At 38.3% G+C, this 20,763-nt stretch overlaps 4 protein-coding genes across 8 annotated transcripts; 1 reads left to right on the top strand and 3 right to left on the bottom strand.

Moving 5' to 3' along the window:
• Positions 1 to 1,752: 1,752 nt before the first annotated feature.
• Positions 1,753 to 2,975, bottom strand: LOC118270506 (uncharacterized). The gene has a single exon (XM_035586108.2). It carries the CDS (start codon positions 2,787 to 2,789, stop codon positions 2,022 to 2,024), a length of 768 nt encoding a protein of 255 aa, XP_035442001.2. The 5' UTR covers positions 2,790 to 2,975; the 3' UTR covers positions 1,753 to 2,021.
• Positions 2,976 to 3,860: 885 nt separating this feature from the next.
• LOC118270424 (swi5-dependent recombination DNA repair protein 1 homolog) lies at positions 3,861 to 6,855 on the bottom strand. 2 transcript variants are annotated; one of them, XM_035586007.2, is made up of 2 exons: positions 5,958 to 6,855; positions 3,861 to 4,399 (listed from the first exon to the last, which is right to left on the bottom strand). In XM_035586007.2, the coding sequence occupies exons 1-2, from the start codon at positions 6,673 to 6,675 to the stop codon at positions 4,251 to 4,253; spliced, it is 867 nt and encodes a 288-aa protein (XP_035441900.1). In that variant the 5' UTR covers positions 6,676 to 6,855; the 3' UTR covers positions 3,861 to 4,250. The 2 variants fall into 2 exon arrangements, with proteins under 2 accessions (XP_035441900.1, XP_050553919.1); XM_050697962.1 differs by lacking the exon at positions 3,861 to 4,399 and adding an exon at positions 4,467 to 4,805 and having other exon boundaries at positions 5,958 to 6,854.
• Positions 6,856 to 7,520: 665 nt separating this feature from the next.
• On the top strand, positions 7,521 to 10,095 carry LOC118270711 (probable 28S ribosomal protein S25, mitochondrial). The gene is made up of 2 exons (XM_035586464.2): positions 7,521 to 7,940; positions 8,831 to 10,095. Exons 1-2 carry the CDS (start codon positions 7,619 to 7,621, stop codon positions 9,010 to 9,012), a joined length of 504 nt encoding a protein of 167 aa, XP_035442357.2. The 5' UTR covers positions 7,521 to 7,618; the 3' UTR covers positions 9,013 to 10,095.
• LOC118270729 (ornithine carbamoyltransferase-like) lies at positions 9,742 to 19,531 on the bottom strand. 4 transcript variants are annotated; one of them, XM_050697958.1, is made up of 8 exons: positions 19,359 to 19,531; positions 18,152 to 18,281; positions 17,492 to 17,640; positions 14,337 to 14,490; positions 13,527 to 13,652; positions 12,710 to 12,886; positions 12,212 to 12,384; positions 9,742 to 10,095 (listed from the first exon to the last, which is right to left on the bottom strand). In XM_050697958.1, the coding sequence occupies exons 1-8, from the start codon at positions 19,472 to 19,474 to the stop codon at positions 10,092 to 10,094; spliced, it is 1,029 nt and encodes a 342-aa protein (XP_050553915.1). In that variant the 5' UTR covers positions 19,475 to 19,531; the 3' UTR covers positions 9,742 to 10,091. The 4 variants fall into 4 exon arrangements, with proteins under 4 accessions (XP_050553915.1, XP_050553914.1, XP_050553917.1 ...); XM_050697957.1 differs by lacking the exon at positions 9,742 to 10,095 and having other exon boundaries at positions 12,140 to 12,384; XM_050697960.1 differs by lacking the exon at positions 9,742 to 10,095 and having other exon boundaries at positions 12,140 to 12,384; positions 19,363 to 19,512.
• Positions 19,532 to 20,763: the final 1,232 nt, after the last annotated feature.

Here is a 20,763-nt window from a genome sequence, read left to right as displayed (position 1 = left end):
ATTCTTTAATACGGGACGGAATAACGGGAGTTTGGGATATAACTGGTATAAGTTTAATGTAATAGTTATGTTATTAAGACAAAGCGCCATTCCTTTAAAGAAATATTTTTTGAGGTGCGACATGTGCCATTAAAATAATAACTAAATTATTTTGATAGTTCGTTAAGCAAAATTCACGCTGAACTGGAATCATTTGTGTAAATCTGAATCTTTAATGTTATTCATGTCTGAAAATAGTGCCAGACATTGTACAGAATTTGTGATCAAAATATTGTGCCACGTGCCATCAATGGCACGCGTGCCAATGATAAATGCCATCCTTGCACTACACTATTAAAAATACAAGATATTTAAAATAGCTGGTTTTGGATTTATTTAATGAAAGTACAACGCTAACCAACATTTATAGCAAGGATTATTTCAAAATATTATATCTGATGGTGCCTACATATTTTCAATAGCATGAATTCAGTTCTTAAAATAAAATATTATAATAATTTCGAAGGCATAATAGTTATAAACATCATATGACCCCAATTAGCATGTGACATGCGTCTTAATAAATTATTGGTAATAAACCTTAAAATTTCAAACAGACTTTGCCCCATTAATTTGTTTTTATTTTTTGCCAAAAACACAATCAATGAATGACGGTTATAACTTATAATTATGTTTTTTTTTGAGGGGAGATAATCATCCAATGACTTCTCCCACCTTGGGTGAGATGAGAGGGAGTGTCAGACTCTCACTGACTGAAAACCACCCTGTCTGACAAGGTCGTCCGCATGCAGATCCGGGTCGGACATCAGACCACATCTGTGGTTTGAGGCGCGCATATTGTTGTGATTGACATGTTTACGTAATGACACTTTAATTTGAGGGCAAAGTAAACAGTTTGACTGTTATACAATGTGCGTAAATTATACATAAGTAAATTGCTACGTGATTTCCGTTATAATAATTATTATAGATATTTATTTAGGTTTGCATAATTGTGTTGTTTGCTATATTCGGTTGTGCCGTGTTGGCTGAATTGTGATAATGAATCTCCTTTTATGTTGTTTTTATGGCACGTTTCATCATCATCATCATATCAGTCATAAGACGTCCACTGCTGAACATAGGCCTCCCCCAATGACATCCAGATAGGCTGGTTGGAAGCGACCTGCATGAAAGTACATATAACTCGGAAAAAGTCACATTGGTACTTTCCGTTGGTAGGTTTCGAGCCGGCATCCTCATGCATGAGGAGTGGGTTGTCTTAAACCTCCGGGTCACCACGACATATCTATATCTATCTCATAGCAGAACTAACAAAGCGTCATAATATTCAAGTTAGATCAATTTCTACATCAAATTAGCACACCTTGAACGTAGATCTACTTAATAACGGCTCTAGGTGAAATCTTGTCAGTCCCCAGTCAATATTTAACATATTAATACTCGGTAGATAACTTGCAAACAACTTGGATTGCCAATCAGACTTGCACAATACTACATGTTAAAACTTGAACGAACTTATTAACTACTATAGAACTTTCCAGAATCGAGTTGGTGTTGATTTGGAATCGTCATAACATTAGACTGTACGAAATCAGTGAAAAACAGGTTAAATAATGGTTTGAAATTAACAGATATGTTGTCGTAATATAAGTGCTACCTATAAATAAGCTTAGTACATCAGAAAGTTAATAAAAAGTTGGGGAAATTTGTATAATGTACGGTGTACGGGTACAAAGTGAAATACAAAAGCAAGATTTTATAATTTATTATTTTCCACGATGTAGTATTTCTATAAAGCAATGAATAAAACGTTGAGGGCCTACGCTATACTTAAATGCTCAGAACAAGTCCTGAGCAGCGAATTAAACGTAAAAAACGAATTCTTCAACTTTGCATTAAAAACGCAGACCTGCTTACAAGTAATGAGGACAAAATAAAAAAAACTATTAATAAATTGATAATAAACAGGGGATGTAAAGCATCCATATATTTAAATCATCTTATCAATTTCTATAATATTATCGTCTTGCTGGGTTCCCCGGGCAATAACAAGGTTTTGGACACATTGATTTTGGTCCTTTTTGTTGACAAGTCGGTTTAGCTTGAGGGGGGCAACACCCACCGGCCCCACCTCTATTATTGTTAACTACTTCCTTCATCTGCATCATAAGTTCGTTAATCTGATTCGTCAGTTGGCCAACAGTGTTACACATTTGTTCGACAACATGAAACGATGGCGTGCCCTGGAAACCACCGTCTCCGTGAACATCGTTCACAGAAGAGCATCCAGATGCACATCTGTCGGAGGACAGACAGGCGTCGGAAGACGACACCGGAGATGGCGAGTTGTACTGACTGCACGGCGGCGGCAGGGGAGGTGGAGGACAACTACTCAACTGATGGCTACTACTATACTGCTTGCATTCATTACCACAAGTACCGAGAGCACAAGTCGGCACTTTCGGTCGCGCACACTTCTGATCGCTATTGATGGGGCACTGCTGATTATCACACTTGGGTGGTCGGTTCGCTGGGCATTGCGAATTGTTACAACTGTACGACGTGTCGGTTCTGTATTCTTTTGGCATGCTCGTCCTGCAGTCTGGGCAGGGACATGTTACTTTTATGATTCCGGCCTTTATATCCTTGATTTTGCCAGGTGTGTAGTTGAGGCACTTGTAGTGCGCCCAACTCTGGCACGCACCATGGCATTGTAAGCCGTTCTTGCACGTTACAGGTCCTAAGCATATCTTACATGGGTTTTTCACTTTGTTGCATTTTGACATTGTGATCAGAAACTTCCTGAGCCTCTTTTAAAAACAGTTACCATGGTTGACGGCTAGCTCCCAAGGCTTACGTTTTGAAAAGCTTTATATTTATATTTATGACGGCATAGTGAATTTTGGAAATGTAATTTCATGTTGACATGCCTAGGTTTTTTTCTTTCTATGACTGTCTGTCAAATGTCCTGATTAATTTTTACCTTTTTGGAGGATGCTCGGTACAACAGATGTTTTTATGGTTAACCATAAACCATAATTATTGTTCTCTTGTCTTCTGTAGTACAAAAAGTTAGCATACATACCAAATTGAAGGTCAGTGATTAATTATGTACAGAAGATAAATATCAACTATCGTCTATGTCGTGAAATCATACTAGAATCAATATGTACCTCCTAATGGTCTTGGTCGATACCCCGCCTGGGCAGTGAGCGAGGTCTACACAGCCTTGGCTCGGAGCACTAGCAGGAGTCGGAACAGGGTGATTTTTATCACTCAAAAGGTGATAAAACTGACATTCCTTTTATATTTGAAGAAGACCTAACAGCATTAGATCTGCGAACTATGCAACGCTGGCTGCGTAGGTTGGCTAAGATACCTACGTTACTAGCATGCTGTAGTTAATTGGTCAATTTATGCAACCAACAAAATAATATGCCTTTCTTTAGACAGTATTTAATCAAGTGCCGACTTGGTTGCCAAGTGGTCCCCAGCGTCGGACACCAAAGCTATCTTTGTTCTGGTTTCTTTCTGTAGACTGTGAAACTGGTCATTTGATCATGGCATTCTATGAAATACGGCCATTACTTAGAAATATAGTAGTTTGTAAACAATAAAAACTTTAGATGTGAGGTTATCTATAGGTATATCTATTTAACTAGGATTTTTTAAGGGGGGAAAATCATCCTATGACTTCTCCCGCCTTGGGCAAGGCGAGAGGGAGTGTCAGACTCCGACTGACTAAAAACCACCTCGTTTCTACTCCTGCTTTTCGAGCCGGAGCCCCGGTAAACCCGCTAGGTAGACCACAGCTCCGGATCAGGATTTAACTAGAATGTAATAAAAACAACTTTAAGTAGTAGTCAACATCTTAATTCTGATATGACATGGAGATACTTATTAACTTGTTATACATTCAGCGTCATGCATTTTACACAATAAATTGATTAGAAAGCTGCACGTCCTTGCACGGTTTGTACTATTGGGGCCCGTTCTACCATTGGGGCCCGTTCTACCACTGGGGCCTGTTCCAACACAAGCACTTGTTCTACCATCGGGGCTTGTTGTTCCATTGGGCTTGTTGTTCCATTGGGCTTGTTGTTCCATTGGGCTTGTTGTTCCATTGGGCATGTTGTTCCATTGGGATTGTTATTCCATTGGGCTTGTTGTTCCATTGGGCTTGTTGTACCATTGGGCTTGTTGTACCATTGGGGCCCTTTCTACCGTTGGGGCCTCTTGTATCGAAATCAGTTTTGCATCATTTTACACATAAGTTCTTTTAACTGATTGGAAAGTTTTCCGACAGTGTTGCACATATCTTGTACGGCTTGCACCATTAAAGCATGATTCTTACGATTCAAGTTGGAGTCCGATGAAGAATATTTTGGTTTAGGGCCTGGAACAAAATATTTAGAAGTTTAGGATAAGGGGTATATGTGGCAGCATTATTATATGGCTTACCTAGTAATATATTACCTAGTAATAATATATTCCATTGGGCTTGTTGTTCCATTGGGCTTGTTGTTCCATTGGGCTTGTTGTTCCATTGGGCATGTTGTTCCATTGGGATTGTTATTCCATTGGGCTTGTTGTTCCATTGGGCTTGTTGTACCATTGGGGCCCTTTCTACCGTTGGGGCCTCTTGTATCGAAATCAGTTTTGCATCATTTTACACATAAGTTCTTTTAACTGATTGGAAAGTTTTCCGACAGTGTTGCACATATCTTGTACGGCTTGCACCATTAAAGCATGATTCTTACGATTCAAGTTGGAGTCCGATGAAGAATATTTTGGTTTAGGGCCTGGAACAAAATATTTAGAAGTTTAGGATAAGGGGTATATGTGGCAGCATTATTATATCGCTTACCTAGTAATATATTGGCACATCTGCAAAAAATGCGAAATTGACTTTATAATATGATTTACGTGTTTAAAAGTGCATATTAATCTGTTTATTTCCATGTTCATCGAAAGAGGTCGTAAGTGTCATTATACCATTATTGTAGTGTCCCCCGCACGCACGTAAAACAACGGTTCATTGGTCAGTAAACTACAAATGTGCCAATATATTACTAGGTCTGCGATATGTGATTCTGTGGTCTGCTTGTGTTGTGCAAACAAACTACAGCAGTGACAAAGTTTTGGGATTTGGATTGAAAAGCTAAAGATCAAAATAAAATGGTTTCTGACTGCGCAGTACCAAGGTAGACTGGTCTTTCAAAAATAACTACATCGTAATCAATCAAAATCATCTGGAAAAACTGAATCCAAGTGACAAAACAATGAAAAGCGATGTGAAACCTGCGTTTGTAAGATTAAATGTACCGTAAATATGTACCTACGTTACACATAGGACAATATCCCATGTAGTACCCCAGGGTTTCTCTGGAAGTATGGGTCACATAGAACAGGGACATAGAAGTCATTCCCTAACTTTTTGCTCTGGAAATGGGGATCCGATTTTTAACGGTTGAATAGTTAAAACCAATTGTCAATTAGTTCAACGATTTCTCAATAATACTAAACGACGCGATCACAAACAATAAACTATTTTTAATTTTAATTACTCTTGTTCAAAATAAAAAATACATTGATACCTCCGATACCTTTTTGTTTAGTGATCGGTTCGTTAAGTATACTGAACAAAACAAAACTGCTCATAACTTTTGAACCATTTTTTTTATATAGAATAGGGCCAATGACCAGGCGGGTCACCTGATGGTAAGCGATCAGCGCCGCCCATGGACACTCGCAACACCAGAGGAGTAACAAGTGCGTTAAGAATCGGACCACCATTCCCAGAGCAAAATGGGAAACGTTGGGAAGAGACCTAGCTATGTATAGATATCATTTCTAAATGAGTAAAACTAGTAAAAAATTGTTGAATGATATATCTATCTATGAGTTATGTTTGACGATTTAAGATACCAATTAAAATACATAATCAAACTTACAATTCGTATTTGAAGTTGATGATAGTACTGAGCAAGACGGAGATGCGACCGGTTTCTTCTTAGGCGCTTTTTCCTTCTTTTTAGGTTTTTCAGGGCACGGTGGTTTTTTCGGCTTTTCACCGCAAATTGGTTTCGGTTTCGGAGGAGGAGCGGCAGGAGGGGAGTCGCATGTCTTTGGTACCTTTGGTGAGCGACATGGCGAGTTAGATGGTGATTTCTTCGAACCGCTACGAGGGGGCGTAGGAGGGCGCGCAGGTTGTAATCTAGGGTGAGACCGTTTCTGCACTTGAGTAGCAGATTGTGGACACTCAACAGCTGGACAACTGACTGGTTCCTTGGAGCAAGTCTTGTTACCACATGTGCTCTCTGGCTTCTTTTTGGGATTTAAGGGGCAATCTTCTGAGGCACACTTTGGTCCTCTGTTTGCTGGGCAGTTTTGATTCGAACATGTGTAAGGTGGTTTCACTAAGTACTCCTTGGGTTGTGTCGTCTCGCAATCAGGGCATGGGCACGTCACTTTAATTATGCCAGCTTTGATGTCGGATATTTTTCCCGGTGTGTAGTTGAGGCAATTGAAGTGGGCCCATTTCTTGCAAGCTCCTTGACACTGTAACCCATTCTTGTTGGTAACTTGTTGGAGACAGAACTTGCAGGGGTTTTTTACTTTTGTGCATGAAGTTTTGACTCCTTTTATCTTGCTACTCATCTTAAAAGGCATTTTAAAATAGATACCATTTTGGCTTTTGCTGTAGGGTATGACGTTGCTCTGGGACGAATCCCATAATTAATTCTAGTATTTGAAATTTACCATTTTTCTAGCAGAGTTTAAAATTGTTGACAGGTTTGTTTGACAGATTACGTTGATGGTGGAAAGTGATCTATGACTACTACCTAGACCTCGATGAACTAGGTCTTCAATAAATACTTTTTAATGTGGACAACCGTATGGAAATGTGCTGCAGTAAAAGTAGGTACTAAGTCGACAGTGTAACCCAAAGAGTATTAACCATAGTATTATACTGTGTTTTTAGACTGTGGTGTTGCGATAAGCGATCAGTGTTGCTTACCATAAGGCGACCCGTCTGCTCGTTTGCCACAAAAATATTAAAGATTTATAGGTACTTATTTTATGAACTCAATTAGCATAAAATATAATAGGTAGGTACTTTCTATTTACATTTAATTTTTGTTTTTATTTTACGATATTCTTCTGTGTCGTGGGTGCGTTAACAAACATACACAAGATATCCAGGACAAAACACAATAATTCGTGGATCACACAAAGACTTCCTCTGTCTGATAATCGTGCCCGCTACACGTTGCGTGGCAGCCGGTTGTCCAGCCACCGCAACACTTTAGTTTTATTTCGCTATAAAAATCATACTTACAAATAACACGAATTATTTAAATTTTTCAAAACAAATTCGCAAATCGTTTTATAAAAATAAAGTATTGTAGATAACATGATAATTAAACTAAAACTAAAATATTGATAAAGTTGGTTAAATTTAAATTTCTGAACGGAATGGAACGCATTCTTGTCAAATTGTTTGCTGTCAAAGTCATGAACAGAAGTGTCAAAGTGTGATTTTTGAGGTTAAGTTCTTCGTGAAGCTTGTAGGTTATTTTTGTAATAGAAAAACAATTAAAATAAATTCAAAATGCCGTTCATGAAAGGAAGAGCACCTATTCGACGTACTTTAAACTATTTAAACGCCGGCCGATTAGTTTTGAAGGATAAAATTAAAATATTCTCAGTGGCTTACAACATAAATGGACAAAACAATTTGGGAGCCAAGGAATTCGTATTTTGGTATTTGCCACAGATTCAATATAAAAATCCTGACGTACAAGTGGCTACCTTGAAGAATCTGACTCCTTCACCATTCATAAAGTGTTATTTTGAAGATGGGAGAAAGATCTTAGTTGATGTTGACAACAAATCTAAAGAAGAGATTCTAGAGCATTTAATTAATACTGTTGGTGAGTTTAATCTTTCTTGTAATATAAACTTGGTGCTATAGATCTTGTATTCTAGTCTGGTACTAAATAAATGTTGTCAAACTTGCTGTTTGCCCACAACATAGACAACCTGATTTAGGTTGCAGGGAGCCACTGGATACAGGTCGCTTCCAACTGGCCTATCTGGAAGTCATTGGGGGAGACCTATGCTTAGTAGTGGATGTCTCAAGGCTGATAATGATAATGATGATAGGTGTATAAAAAAACCCTTTGCATTTATGCATGTAGTGTGTAGTAGTGAGAATACATACATACATACATATCGTCACACCTTTAATCCCCGAAGGGTTAGGCAGAGGTGCACATTATGGCACGTAATGCCACTGTGTATACCCACTTTTCACAATTTATGTTGTAAGTCCCATGTAATAGGTGGTGAGCCTTTTGCCATATCGGGCACATTTCCAGACTCCGTGCTACCACTGAGAAATTTTCGAAAAACCGAAAAAATCCCAGTAATACTTCGCCCGACCCGGGAATCGAACCCGAGACCCCTTGCCCGGCTGTCGCACTTGCAACCACTCGGCCAATGAGGCAGTCCTCTCAAACCTCTCTGCCTTGTAAATTGTCAGACGAGCGGTGGGCAAAACTCACTACTCACAAATGTAGAGATGGACGTACAAACTCAAAGTCTATGACAATGGTTGGCTGCAAAAAGCTTTACACAAGCAGGAGTGGAAGAAGGGCAGGGAGGTGTTTGCCCTGAAATGGGATGATCATAGCTGAAAAAAAAACTTGTAAATCTCTCATCCGAAAGCTGATCTTCCAGCGAATCTGACAATATTGTCTACTTAGCCCATTTTACTGTCCTTATTGTTACTAAATTAAAAATGTCATTTATAAAATTACAGGTAAATCAAAAGAAGTATTGGAACAGGAGGCAATAGCTGCTGAAAAGAAGGATAATCCTGCAAACTTCGGCATCGGTTGTGAACGTCCATGCATCTGCGAGGTGTACGGACAGATCCCCTGTCCTGGAGTGGTACCGTTACCAAAGTTCATGAGAGGAAAATACAAGAATGCCACAGATTAGACTAGGTTAAACTATAAGTACCTTTGTTGGAAATGTTACATGTTTTGTTTTGATATTCAGAAAGTTAAACTCAAAATCAAAGTCACATTATTTATTCCAATTAGATTTATTAATCTAAGGTTAAGTTAAATATGTTAATAACAATTGTTTTAGTTAACATACATTTGAAGTTTTAATTTCCTATTAGTCATCAGGCCAAGGTTCATACAAAAAACAGAATCCAAAAAGCCAAACTACTAGAAGTATTGACTGATAGGTTAGAAATCGGTGCCATTAATTCTAAACAAATTTGTAAGCTATTTGCAATAATTATTGTGAGCATTAAGTTACATGATTTTGATATGAGAGTACCTCCTCCTTTTTTTGAAGTCTGTAATAATTAAATAATTAATTCTCTGTAATAATTGCTCATTATTCATTGGTGCAGCCTTTCTGAAATAAGTCTAAAAATATATACTTTGTATTTGATTTATACTTTTAGGTATCAATTGTAAAACATGTTACATATCCAATATTTTTTAAGCTAATGGTAAAACTTGGTGAATAGAATTCAAAGGGTAAATAGACACAGGAATGGGGTGAATAGATGTTAGAATATTTTCCCAACATTTATTCACCCTTTTCTGTATCTAATCACCCTCGAATTCTATTCACCTTGTTTTGCGGTATGTAAGTTTGTAGATAATTCAAATAGTTGTAGCTATAATTTTATTATAATAAAAAACAACATAAAATTAACTACTATTTTATTAATACACTGTTAATATAGCATGAATCAGGATAATAAAATAATTTATATAAAAACAGTACCTTCAGTACCTCATTAGTTACGTAGTTAAATTCAATAAAAAATCACACACAAACCACTAAAATATTATGCCAAACTTTTGTATGTATGTTAGAGATACTGTACAAAAGTTACATCAATCGAAATATAATTTTAAGAATCAAAATATTCTCTTGTAATTTCACTTACACATAAATAGTGTAGAACCTTGTCAAATTACCTAGTTAATAGAGGGTCTCTTGCCGCCCTGGCCTGACCGTATTCCCAAATCTGAATAAATTAATGTTCCTCTTTAACCCTATACTTGGCAAAGAATTTTAGATGCTTTTTTTAAATATTTTTTTTCTTACCCTGTTTTTGACATGGGCAAGTAACTTGTAAAAAATAATAAAAAAAATCCTACGTCTATAGTTATTGTAATATTGCATGTGTCTTAAAATGCACATTGCCAAGGGGTCTGAATAACAATGGAAAAAAGCGTGTGTGTCCCAGAATGCACATTGCTGTAGTACATGAAAAATAAAAATCCAAGTTTATAATAAAAATAAATGTTTGAGGAATAATATTCTTAACACTAATTATTTTAACAAGTCTTTAAGAATCACATAAGTTATATTTGAGATCACAATTTGAGTCGCAGTCGCGTAATTACTACAAAATCTGATAGTAACTGTTGAGATTATCACACAAAGTAAATATAATTTTACTTTGTGTGATAATCTCAACAGTTACTCACACAAAGTAAATATAATTTTACTTTATGTGATAATCTTTTTTATGTTAAATGGGCCGACGTTTGGCCGCTATCTTGCCTGATGGTAATTGATGATGCGGCCTACGATGAAGCACGTCTGCCCATAAGCAACCTATTCACTCGGGCTTTGAAGACACCCAGGTTATACCCACCAGGAAACACAGACTCCGGCAAGGAGTTCCACTCCCTAGCAGTTCGCACAAGGAAGCTTGAAGCGAAGCGCTTCGTGCGAGTGGGTGGGATATCTACCATGAAGCGGTGACGCCTCGCTGATTGTCTTGTGGTTCGATGATGGAAAGGACTAGGAGGAATCGAAAGTTGTGCAGTTCCCCCGCACACTCTCCGAAATGTATCCGGTAAAAAACGGAAAAGCGCAAGGTCGCACCTTGCGCCTGTGTTCAAGGCTTTGAAGCCGGGTCTCCACAAGCGCATCATCATTAATAAGCTTCTTGGCACGCCTTTCAATGTGTTCGAGCGCATCCAGCTGGTATTTAGCCGAGCCGTCCCAAAGGTGAGAACAGTACTCCATACATGACCGAACCTGCGCTTGGTACAGGCTCAGCAGTTGTTTCGGTGTGAAGTACCGTCTCACCCTCGAGAGGATACCCAGCTTTCTACCAGTCAGATGCGCCTTCGACTCTATATAAGAGCCGAAGTTTAGCGTTGGCGAGAGAGTTACGCCCAGAAGCTCAAGATGATCCGATATTGGAACGGGTACATTTCGGAAAGTAGGAGCCAGTGGAAATTGACTCCGTTTGGCGGAGAATAGATGCCTGGGCATTTATTGTCAGATGAAGAGAATGAATTCTGTGAAGTTTTTACAACGTTAGACTCTCCGTCTGGACCAATAACTTTGAATCAGAAAACCACCCATGTTCATCAACCAGCCATCCCATCTCCACAACAATGCAGATTTTCTAATGAAGATGGTAAGGATGGAGTCCCTGAGCTTGTGTCGGAGTCACGTCTGCGGCCATGATTAGAAATACTACGATGAAACGTTAGTTCGTCTCCTGAGGAATCAATGTTCTCTGCGCCAGATCCTGCTCTTGCTTTGGGGACTAACGCTAATATTTTTTGTCCTCTGATCTTGTACGGAAAATACAAATGTTACTATGGACTTTCATTATTGTTAATTACATACAATAAGCCTATTGCAGCCCGCTACTGAACGTAAGCCTCCTCCATTTACAATTATAAGTACCTACTAAGTGATCTGGCAATGTGTATTTGAATGCACACAGAATAGGGAAGGTAGAAATGCAAGCAAGCTGGCAATGTGCATTTGCAGACACATCAAGAAATAAACAAATATTACGATATCAAATTACCGCCATCGTTTTGAAATATTAGCAATCATCCAAGCAAACACATTCAAGAGTAGATTAACATTATAAAACGTAAGTTTAAGCGATTATAAATAAGTATTATAATCGATTTTTACCATGTTAGTCATCGACGTGTGCGCACGCGCTGCTATTTTGAAGCCGACTGACAACCAGTGTTGCCAAATAACACTGATTCTCTTTTTTATGACATTTTAGGACATTTATCTATACAGTAGTAGTAAAATAAACCATAAATACTGCTGTGTCTGGTCGCTATATTTATTTTTTAAATGTGTGCATTACAGTGCACATGGTCAAGTATAGGGTTAAAACAAATAATCTCGGCAATGGTAAGCCATTAACGCAGCAGCGATGTAGTGCATATTCTGGAATGCTGTGAAGGTCTTGGCATTTTCATTCCAGAATAATAAGTCATCGACTTCCTCCCCTCTTGGACAGGTGTGGAAGAATATCCAGCGGAAACATGTTTCTTTGTTGATATCCTGAAAATAAGAATCATCATGACGCCAGACGAAAGAAAAGAGCGTATTCCTTCTTAAAAGGCCGGCAACGTAGCTATGACTCCTCTGGTGTTACGGGTGTCCATGGGTGGCGCAGATCGCTTACCATCAGGTGACCCGTCTGCTTATTATGCCGTATTTGTACACAGTTTTCATATTGTTAGCTCAAAGGCACTTTTTGGCTTAACCTAATGGGTCTATTTCGCTCATTTTTCGTGTATTGTCAGCCAAGATGATAATAAATATGTGGTTTAAATTAAGTCATAAGAGGTATCTCCATACGGTATAAAAATTAAGTAATATATACTGTAGTTGCCAGCATAAAGTCTGGTAGTTTCTCAGCTTTCTTAGGAGTCGGGCCTGCTACTACGACGCACGCGTTTCTTATGGCGTCCTTAGTTTCCGCGCATTGGCGAGCCTCCGTCCCTGTGTATGCGCACATTGCCTTACTTGCGTCGAACAGGAAAGGGGTGACTGGACATTTCTGAGGAGAAAAATATATTTATTGACCAGCAGTTGTAAGATGGTAAGAGGTAGGCTACTTCGACCGGAGTGATAGTGTTTTTCCATCAGAGACGTTCTATGCTACGTTGCTGGGGATGCGTAGCTACATAGCATATCTCTGGTAGAAAAGCACCCTTACTATAACCAGTGCCGGCGTTAGGGGGGGACGTGATGGGCCGATGGCCCAGGGCGATGCCGCCGCCGATGGAATCCGCAAAAAACTAACACTTGCACTGACTATAACTTCAGACAAAAATGGCGTTGAGCAATTTGAGGTTATGAGGTTCAATACTTCCAATCCATCTGAATTTCCCATACCTATTATATCTCCACGGAGCCGCGGACAACTATACTATTTGACCGGGCCTACGGCTGAATGCAGATTTAGAAACGGGGTGGTTTTTAGTTAGTAAGAGTCGGATACTTTCTTTCTAGCCTCAGCCAATGTGGGAGAAGACATTGGAAGATTTCCTCCGCATAGAAATCTTCAAAAGGCTGACAATACTTGAGTTTCCCCTGGAGTTTTGCCTTGTCCATTGACGGGTACCGATTATTTACCATCAGATGATCCTTTTGCTCGTTTGTCGACCAATCTAATAAAAAAATCACTTATACCATACCTTACAGCAACATTTGAATCTGATATTGGCCCCAAGCATTGGGCACAGCAAGAGATAAGAGTTGAGGATTGGATGCGTAGGCCCCACGTAGGACAAGTTGATTCCTTGCATTGTGCCAAATTCTTCCTGCAATTATATATAATTTCGGGAGTCAAAGGATTGATGATTCTGGTACGCTCCGTTTGGCGTAAGATAGGAAAATAATTTGCGATGGCTAAACACTTAAAAGAAGTTATGTTCTATGTTAAGTGTATTTTTTTTAAAGAATTCAAGCACTTGTTCTTTGTTCGTCATTATCATCAGCATGTTAGCTTACAAGACGTCTACTGCTAATATCGTCTCCCAATGACTTTCGGAATTGCCAGTTTCAAGCCACTTGCATCCAGTGGCTCCCTGGAATCTTTGTTAGGGTCTCTGTCCCCATCGTGGGTGGACGCCCTGGATTGCGATTAAAGTAAGCGCGCTGGTAGCAAAAAAATACATAGGTACATACATAACCACATGTCTGTCTCCCATGGGGATAGGCAAAGACAATGGAACGCCAATTACTACGATTCTTACACACCTCTTTCGCTTCATTACAAGTCATCAGTCTTTGCATGCATGTTCGGCGGTTATAGGTACTTTTAATTCGACCCTTTTATATATATCGCCAATCTGGTCGCTATATGTCCGTCTGGGACGCCCTCTACCGACGGTTCCACTCATATTCGCCTTGTATATTTATTTCGTTAAACTGCTTTCATCCATCCTTTCTACATGTACAACAAATAGTTAGAATAGACTAACATGAGGATGGAATGAAATTACCATGATAGCCATGACGGTGGCTAGAGACTGCAAACTGGCATGTGTCCTGGACTTCATACATAGCACTGGCACGGAGGATTTGTTAGCAAACCGCTGGACACACATATGTGTTCTCGTCGATATAAATATTATATCCGCCATGTCTGAGAATATTCTGGAACAAAACGATCCTTATTCACCTTCGGTGGAGTGGTTATAATTTGTTTTTGGCTTCATCAACATCGACAACAGCCTATTAAAGGCCACTGCTGACCAAAGTCTCTTCTCACACGGAGCATTAACCTTTCGTGTGCGGGTATACAGGGTGTCCCTGAAGTCGACGTCCAACAGGCACCAGATGATCGGCTAGGTTCCAACTGTTATCAGAAAAATATAAAAAAATTCTAAGTCCTACAGTTTTTAAATTACAGGGATTTATGTGTTATCCACGAAAAAGTACACCCTGTGCCAGTCTTTTGACTCTTGTTGCTACAAATCTTTATTTTTTCGTCTGCAGTCTTCCTTACATTATCCTGAGTAGTGCTCCAGTAATATAAAATTATAAATTCTTAGCCAACTGCTTTAGATTGGAAAACATTGTTAGTTTTAGAGGAACCAAATACTCTGAATAAATTTTTCACCTTACTTTAAGTGACTGTACTGAATAAATTATGTATGGCGCTAGTAGTGGCAAATTTCACCAAAGTTGGCGCATTTAATAAGGATTCTAAAATGGTATAGCACTTTGCACATTATTTCTTAAATTCGACACAAAAAAAGATTTTTCAACGAAACTCGGTTTCGATGAATTTATTTGAACTTACTAAAAATTCTTCTAGTGTACTCAAATCATACGTTATAACCTCGTATGCACTAGACAGTACTTTGCACGCTATTTGTTATCATCATGTTGAAAATCAGCGAGGATCTCTTGTCAAACAACATTGTCTGTTTACCCGTGATTTCGCTTGCAGCATTCGTCGGCAATATTATCGCTAGAAGAACTGGTGTTGTGCATCTCGAGTCATCGTACCCGGGCTTCGGCATTTTAGCTGAACACTGGCTTTTTTGCGCCGTGTTGATTATTTCTTTTTTAAATTATTTTTTGCTTTACCTGCAATTCCTTGCAACGGTGCAAATAACTCTTTCTCGACAAACTAAAGAATATTTGATGCTTCATCCCGCATTTGATCACAAGGCATGAACACGTAACTTAATCGGAGGATTCACCCATTTCTTTTTTTTTTGATGGGGATATGACGAGTAATTGTGCGTAAGGGCTCATGTACACCATACCACTACCGCGTTGATATGCTGTGTACATGAATCTGCCGCGTCCGTTCCTTTTGATTTTACTACACATTTGATAATGTGTTTGATGCACTATGAACATCATATTGCAATCATTCAATATTATTTAGTGAAACATGATACAGAACATCAGTTCCTTTAGTAAGTCTATTAATATTGCCAACGAAAGCTGCAAGCGAAATCATGAGTAGACAGACAATATTGTTTGACAAGAGATCCTCGCTGATTATCAACATGATGATAACAAATCGCGTGCAAAGTGTTGTCTAGTGCATACGAGGTTATAACGTATGATTTGAGTACACTAGAAGAAATATTAGTAAATTCAAATAAATTCATCGAAACCGAGTTTCGTTGAAAAATCTTTTTTTGTGTCGAATTTAGGAAATAATGTGCAAAGTGTTATACCATTTTAGAATCCTTATTAAATGCGCCAACTTTGGTGAAATTTGCCACTACTAGCGCCATACATAATTTATTCAGTACAGTCACTTAAAGTAAGGTGAAAAATTTATTCAGAGTATTTGGTTCCTCTAAAACTAACAATGTTTTCCAATCTAAAGCAGTTGGCTAAGAATTTATGATTCCATATTACTGGAACACTATTCAGGATAATGTAAGGAAGACTGCAGACGAAAAAATAAAGATTTGTAGCAACAAGAGTCAAAAGACTGGCACAGGGTGTACTTTTTCGTGGATAACACATAAGTCACTGTAATTTAAAAACTGTAGGACTTAGAATTTTTTTTATATTTTTCTGATAACAGTTGGAACCTTGCTGATCATCTAGTGCCCGTTGGACGTCGATTTCAGGGACACCCTGTATAAGTCACAATAGATAACACAGTCATTGTGTCTCGCGTAGATTTGTGTTCTGTCATACCAATGGTGCTGATTAACACCACGCTTGCTCAAAGCGGGCTGCGCTTTCGTGCATGAAAAACGGACGTGTGAAACCTCCGGGCTACCACGAAAATCTTCTAAAGTATCTTATGGGAGTATAAGATTTAGAAATTCTCAGAAGTACTTTCGTGAAACAATAATCCCTTTGTATACCTTTAAGATAAAACTTGCAAAAAAGGGATCCAATATGTCTACCGACATGAAGAAAAAACAATGGTGAAAATATTGTATACATTGGCCCGAATAAACTGAAACCGTAAACATACGAGTATTTTTACAGTTTCAGTTTGATATCAGTTGAGCGACAGCCCTCAACAACCTTATAGGGGTGATACGATATCTTTTGTGTTTGGTATGAAAGTTTTCAGATTTTAACTACCCACATGCAGTGGTATCCGAGCGTTATTCTTACCCTCTCTCCCTGCAGAGATAATAAAAATACCCAATTTTAAATACGTTAGTAGTGTAAGATTTTTGTGTGATCTCTCAATATTTTACATGTCGGAATGTTGGAATTACGGATTTAACTGAACCGAGACCAAGTTCAGCTATATATCAGCCTATAGTTTGGGAGTGTGGTCTCCTACTTGAACATAACACCATGTTAGAGTTTCATTATTTCATCACTAATGTTGTTTATTATACGATTAGTGGAGTCAAATTTTAACAAATTTCTGTGCGTTTAGGCGTTTTTGCCATACCTATTATTGATAGCAAGTATAACAAACAGCTCACATATAGGACCCCACTTAGTTTTTAGTTTAGTTTAGTTAGCGAGTTTACAGTTTGTAGGTTAACACAACATATTTTTTTTTTGTTTTTTGTATATTTTTTATGTCTGGGCAATCAAGTCGGTACTGAATAGGTAGGCATTTCTTTTTTCTCTTCTAAGGGCGTAGAAGAGTTTGGTTACCTGGCTTCTATAGCACTATCTACTTACGAGGTAAATCCTGAACTTTTACCTGCCATGATAATCTTGTTCCCAAGACATATTCTCGATTATGCCTACATCGGATGCTCCAAGCAGGGTCGCTGCTTTCGAGACAGCCATAGTCAGCATCGGTTCGTTGACCTCTTGGAGAATCATCACTTTTGCGTTAGGTATTATATCCTGTAATGAAACATCTACATTGTTAAGTTATAATGAGTTAATGTTTTTTTTTGAGGGGGTAAAATCATCCAAAGACTTCTCTAGCCTGTCGAGCAGGCGAGAGGGAGTGTCATTCAGACTCTTACTGACTAAAATCCACCCCATTTCTACGCCTGCTCTTCGAGCCGAAGTTCCAGTCGCTAGGTAGTCCGCAGCTTCGAATACTGCAGTTTTGAATGAGGATTTCTATTTCTTGATGAGTAATAAGCGAGCAAGAATTTCTTAAGTTTTACTCTTTCGGAGCCGAGCAAGCGGTATTACATACATATTTTTATACAGAGAATGGGCAGATGTGTTCTATCAAAGACTTGATCTTTTTATACTACGATCTTTAACTCCTCTGCCAAGCGTGAAGATTCTAGCAAACTTTTCTTTTGCGGAGGAGGTCCATAGTCCAGCAGCAATAGACTATCACGGGCTGTTGATGTGATACAAGTTACATATAAAAGCTATATTATAAGCAAAATCATACCAATCTCTTGTTGTGGGTATCTCTCATTCGGCATTTCAGATTTAAAGCACTGAGTATAATATTTAATACCATTTGTCCAGTCCATTGTTTGAAACAGATTAAATGCCGTGGTGGGGTAGTTCTTTTGTATCTGGAAAAAGAAAACACAGAATACAATGCCCATTAGATACTCACCTATTACCGTTTTTGTGGAATGATGATCAAAAGTGACTTTCGAAATCTATAGGACACAAAATCTGTAGTCTTAGGACTTGTTTGGATAGCCGCTATGTATCAGATAACTTTGAATTAAGAACGTAATTTGTATGCACTATCTATTCTATCACATAAGCTTATCAGGCACTTATATGAAGGTAGTGAAACAGACGCTTATATTTATAAACTGCAATTTCAGATGATATTGAAGGTTACAAAAAAAAAAAAATCTTAGAAAATAAATGTTTTTTTTTTAATATTAAGGAAATAGTTTTGGAGGCCCAGAGCATCACCACTCCTTATGGGCAAAACATATTTGACTTCAAATACTTGACAATTTTAAAGTTGCATGAACTTTTCAAAGTTATTTGGACAATAACATTATGAAGGACAAGACTAGTTAAACAAATGCATAAATATTTATTTGTGCACGATAGGCCCTTTGCCCAAAACCCTAGTGCTGGTTATAAGACCGTGATAACTGTGCTAGGAACGTTTATATTAAAACTTTCGTAAGACATAGTACGTGGAGGACTAAGGGGGAAGCCTTTTCAGCAGTGGACATTTCTCGGCTGATGATGATGATGCTGAAATTATACTAAATTAATCATTAATGTTTTTCGGCTTATTCACGTAAATATTTGACGAGGAACTCGCCTAGTTTCAAGCCATGCTAGATGCTCATATTCATGAGCAGAGTCACATACGCAACAGTCACCCCGTCGTGTGTCGCGGAATGAACATGAGCCTCTAGCATAGCTTGAAATTAGTCAAGTTCCTCGTGCTAGGAACATTTTATCGCTAAAATAAGGGAGATAAAAGCAAAAGAAACTCACCCCTTCACCCTCTAGAGAGAGGCTCACCCCCTACTACATGAGACTTATAACACAAAATTAAATAGTGAAAAGTGGGTGTACATTGTATAACGGCATTACGTGCCGTAATATGCACCTCTGCCTACCCCTTCGGGATAAAAGGCGTGACGTCACAAAGCCAAGAAAGGAATACTCACTCACAAGCCTTACTATATGGGAAACGCTGTAACACTGAGTCATATTTTATTACTGATTTTAAATATTTTGAAGCTAAGCCAAAGTCTAAGGCTACCGGACGAAAATTTCGAGTCATTTTTCCTATCCTAAAAATATCCCCATGAAAATAAACCTATCTATTTGACATTTTAGATAGAAATAGACATTTGATTTTTGTTTTTAATTTTTCTTGTTTGTCATAGAGGTAGATTTAAGTGGTTGAAATCTTCTTTGGTTTTTTGAATCAAGTACACGGGTCGACTTTTTAATACGATGCAATATTCAAAAATGATCATACTTTTATTCGATAATATACTAAATTTTCCATTTTTCTTAGATTTTTCGATAAGTCTGCTATTTGACGTAACAATCAGATGACGTCATAACGTACTAGAAGCTAGCTAACTATTGTGATCAGATCTGGCGAAGAAGTACATTTCACTGATTTCAAAGCTAGGTATCAACTTACCGGATCCCTTACTCGGAGGACACACGTAAGTGCGGGTCTGCAGACGACGAGCAAGGGTAGCTTGACCCGCGACCAGAATCAGACCCAGTGCAACGTGATCCGCGCGCGCCTCAAAGAGCCAGACTGTGGACATCGTAACAGATTAAGCTCAAAGCAGGAGAAGGAACAGGATGGATTTTAGTCAGTAAAAGTCTCGCTCCACACAAAGACACTCCCGCTCGCCTCACCCAAGGTGGGAGAAGTCATTAGGAAAAAAAGGTACCAATTTAACAATAACATCGTAGAATTAAAGTTCTGTGCCATACTTCTTTATGTTCGTTGTTCTGTACACAGAAATACGATATCGAAATGAATAGGTAATATACACAAGAAAAGCCCTAAAATGGCTTCTTTTTCTGACTGAAAAAACGTTCCACATAGCGTTACTTATTCAGTATTTAAAGGGAAACAAAATAAAAATGGTGGCAAAAGGTCGTTGTGGCAAAAGCTGTGAGTTTGTAGAATTCGTTAGGCGAGTAAACCGTGTGGTTGAAATACTTTGTGTCAATATACAGAGTAATCACAGTAGTTTAAGTGTAGTGAATGGTTTTGGTAGGAATTGTGTTTTTGAATCTTTTATTTCATTAGTTTTGGGTTGTGTTGTTTGAATTTTTTATTGTTTTTGATTGTCTCAGAGTTCAGTGATCGACTAAAATATTTGTTAGGTCTAGAGTGTCTAACTTAATAGGTACGTTACTTTTGTGTATGACTATATGTATTTTCTGTTATAAATATATTAATAATCAGCCTCATTGTGCCCCATCTATGGTTCTAAACTCCATGCTATTGTCTTTAAGTCTTGTAGAAAGTCACGGATGGCAATGAACGGGTGGCAATGAACAACGCTGTTCGATTACCATATCAGCTGGTTTACCTTT

The sequence above is a fragment of the Spodoptera frugiperda genome, chromosome 13 (genome assembly GCF_023101765.2).
Source record: "Spodoptera frugiperda isolate SF20-4 chromosome 13, AGI-APGP_CSIRO_Sfru_2.0, whole genome shotgun sequence".
Taxonomy (NCBI): domain Eukaryota; kingdom Metazoa; phylum Arthropoda; class Insecta; order Lepidoptera; family Noctuidae; genus Spodoptera; species Spodoptera frugiperda.
The sequence above is the reverse complement of the archived record's forward strand: the minus strand, read 5'-3'. Positions and strand labels throughout refer to the sequence as shown.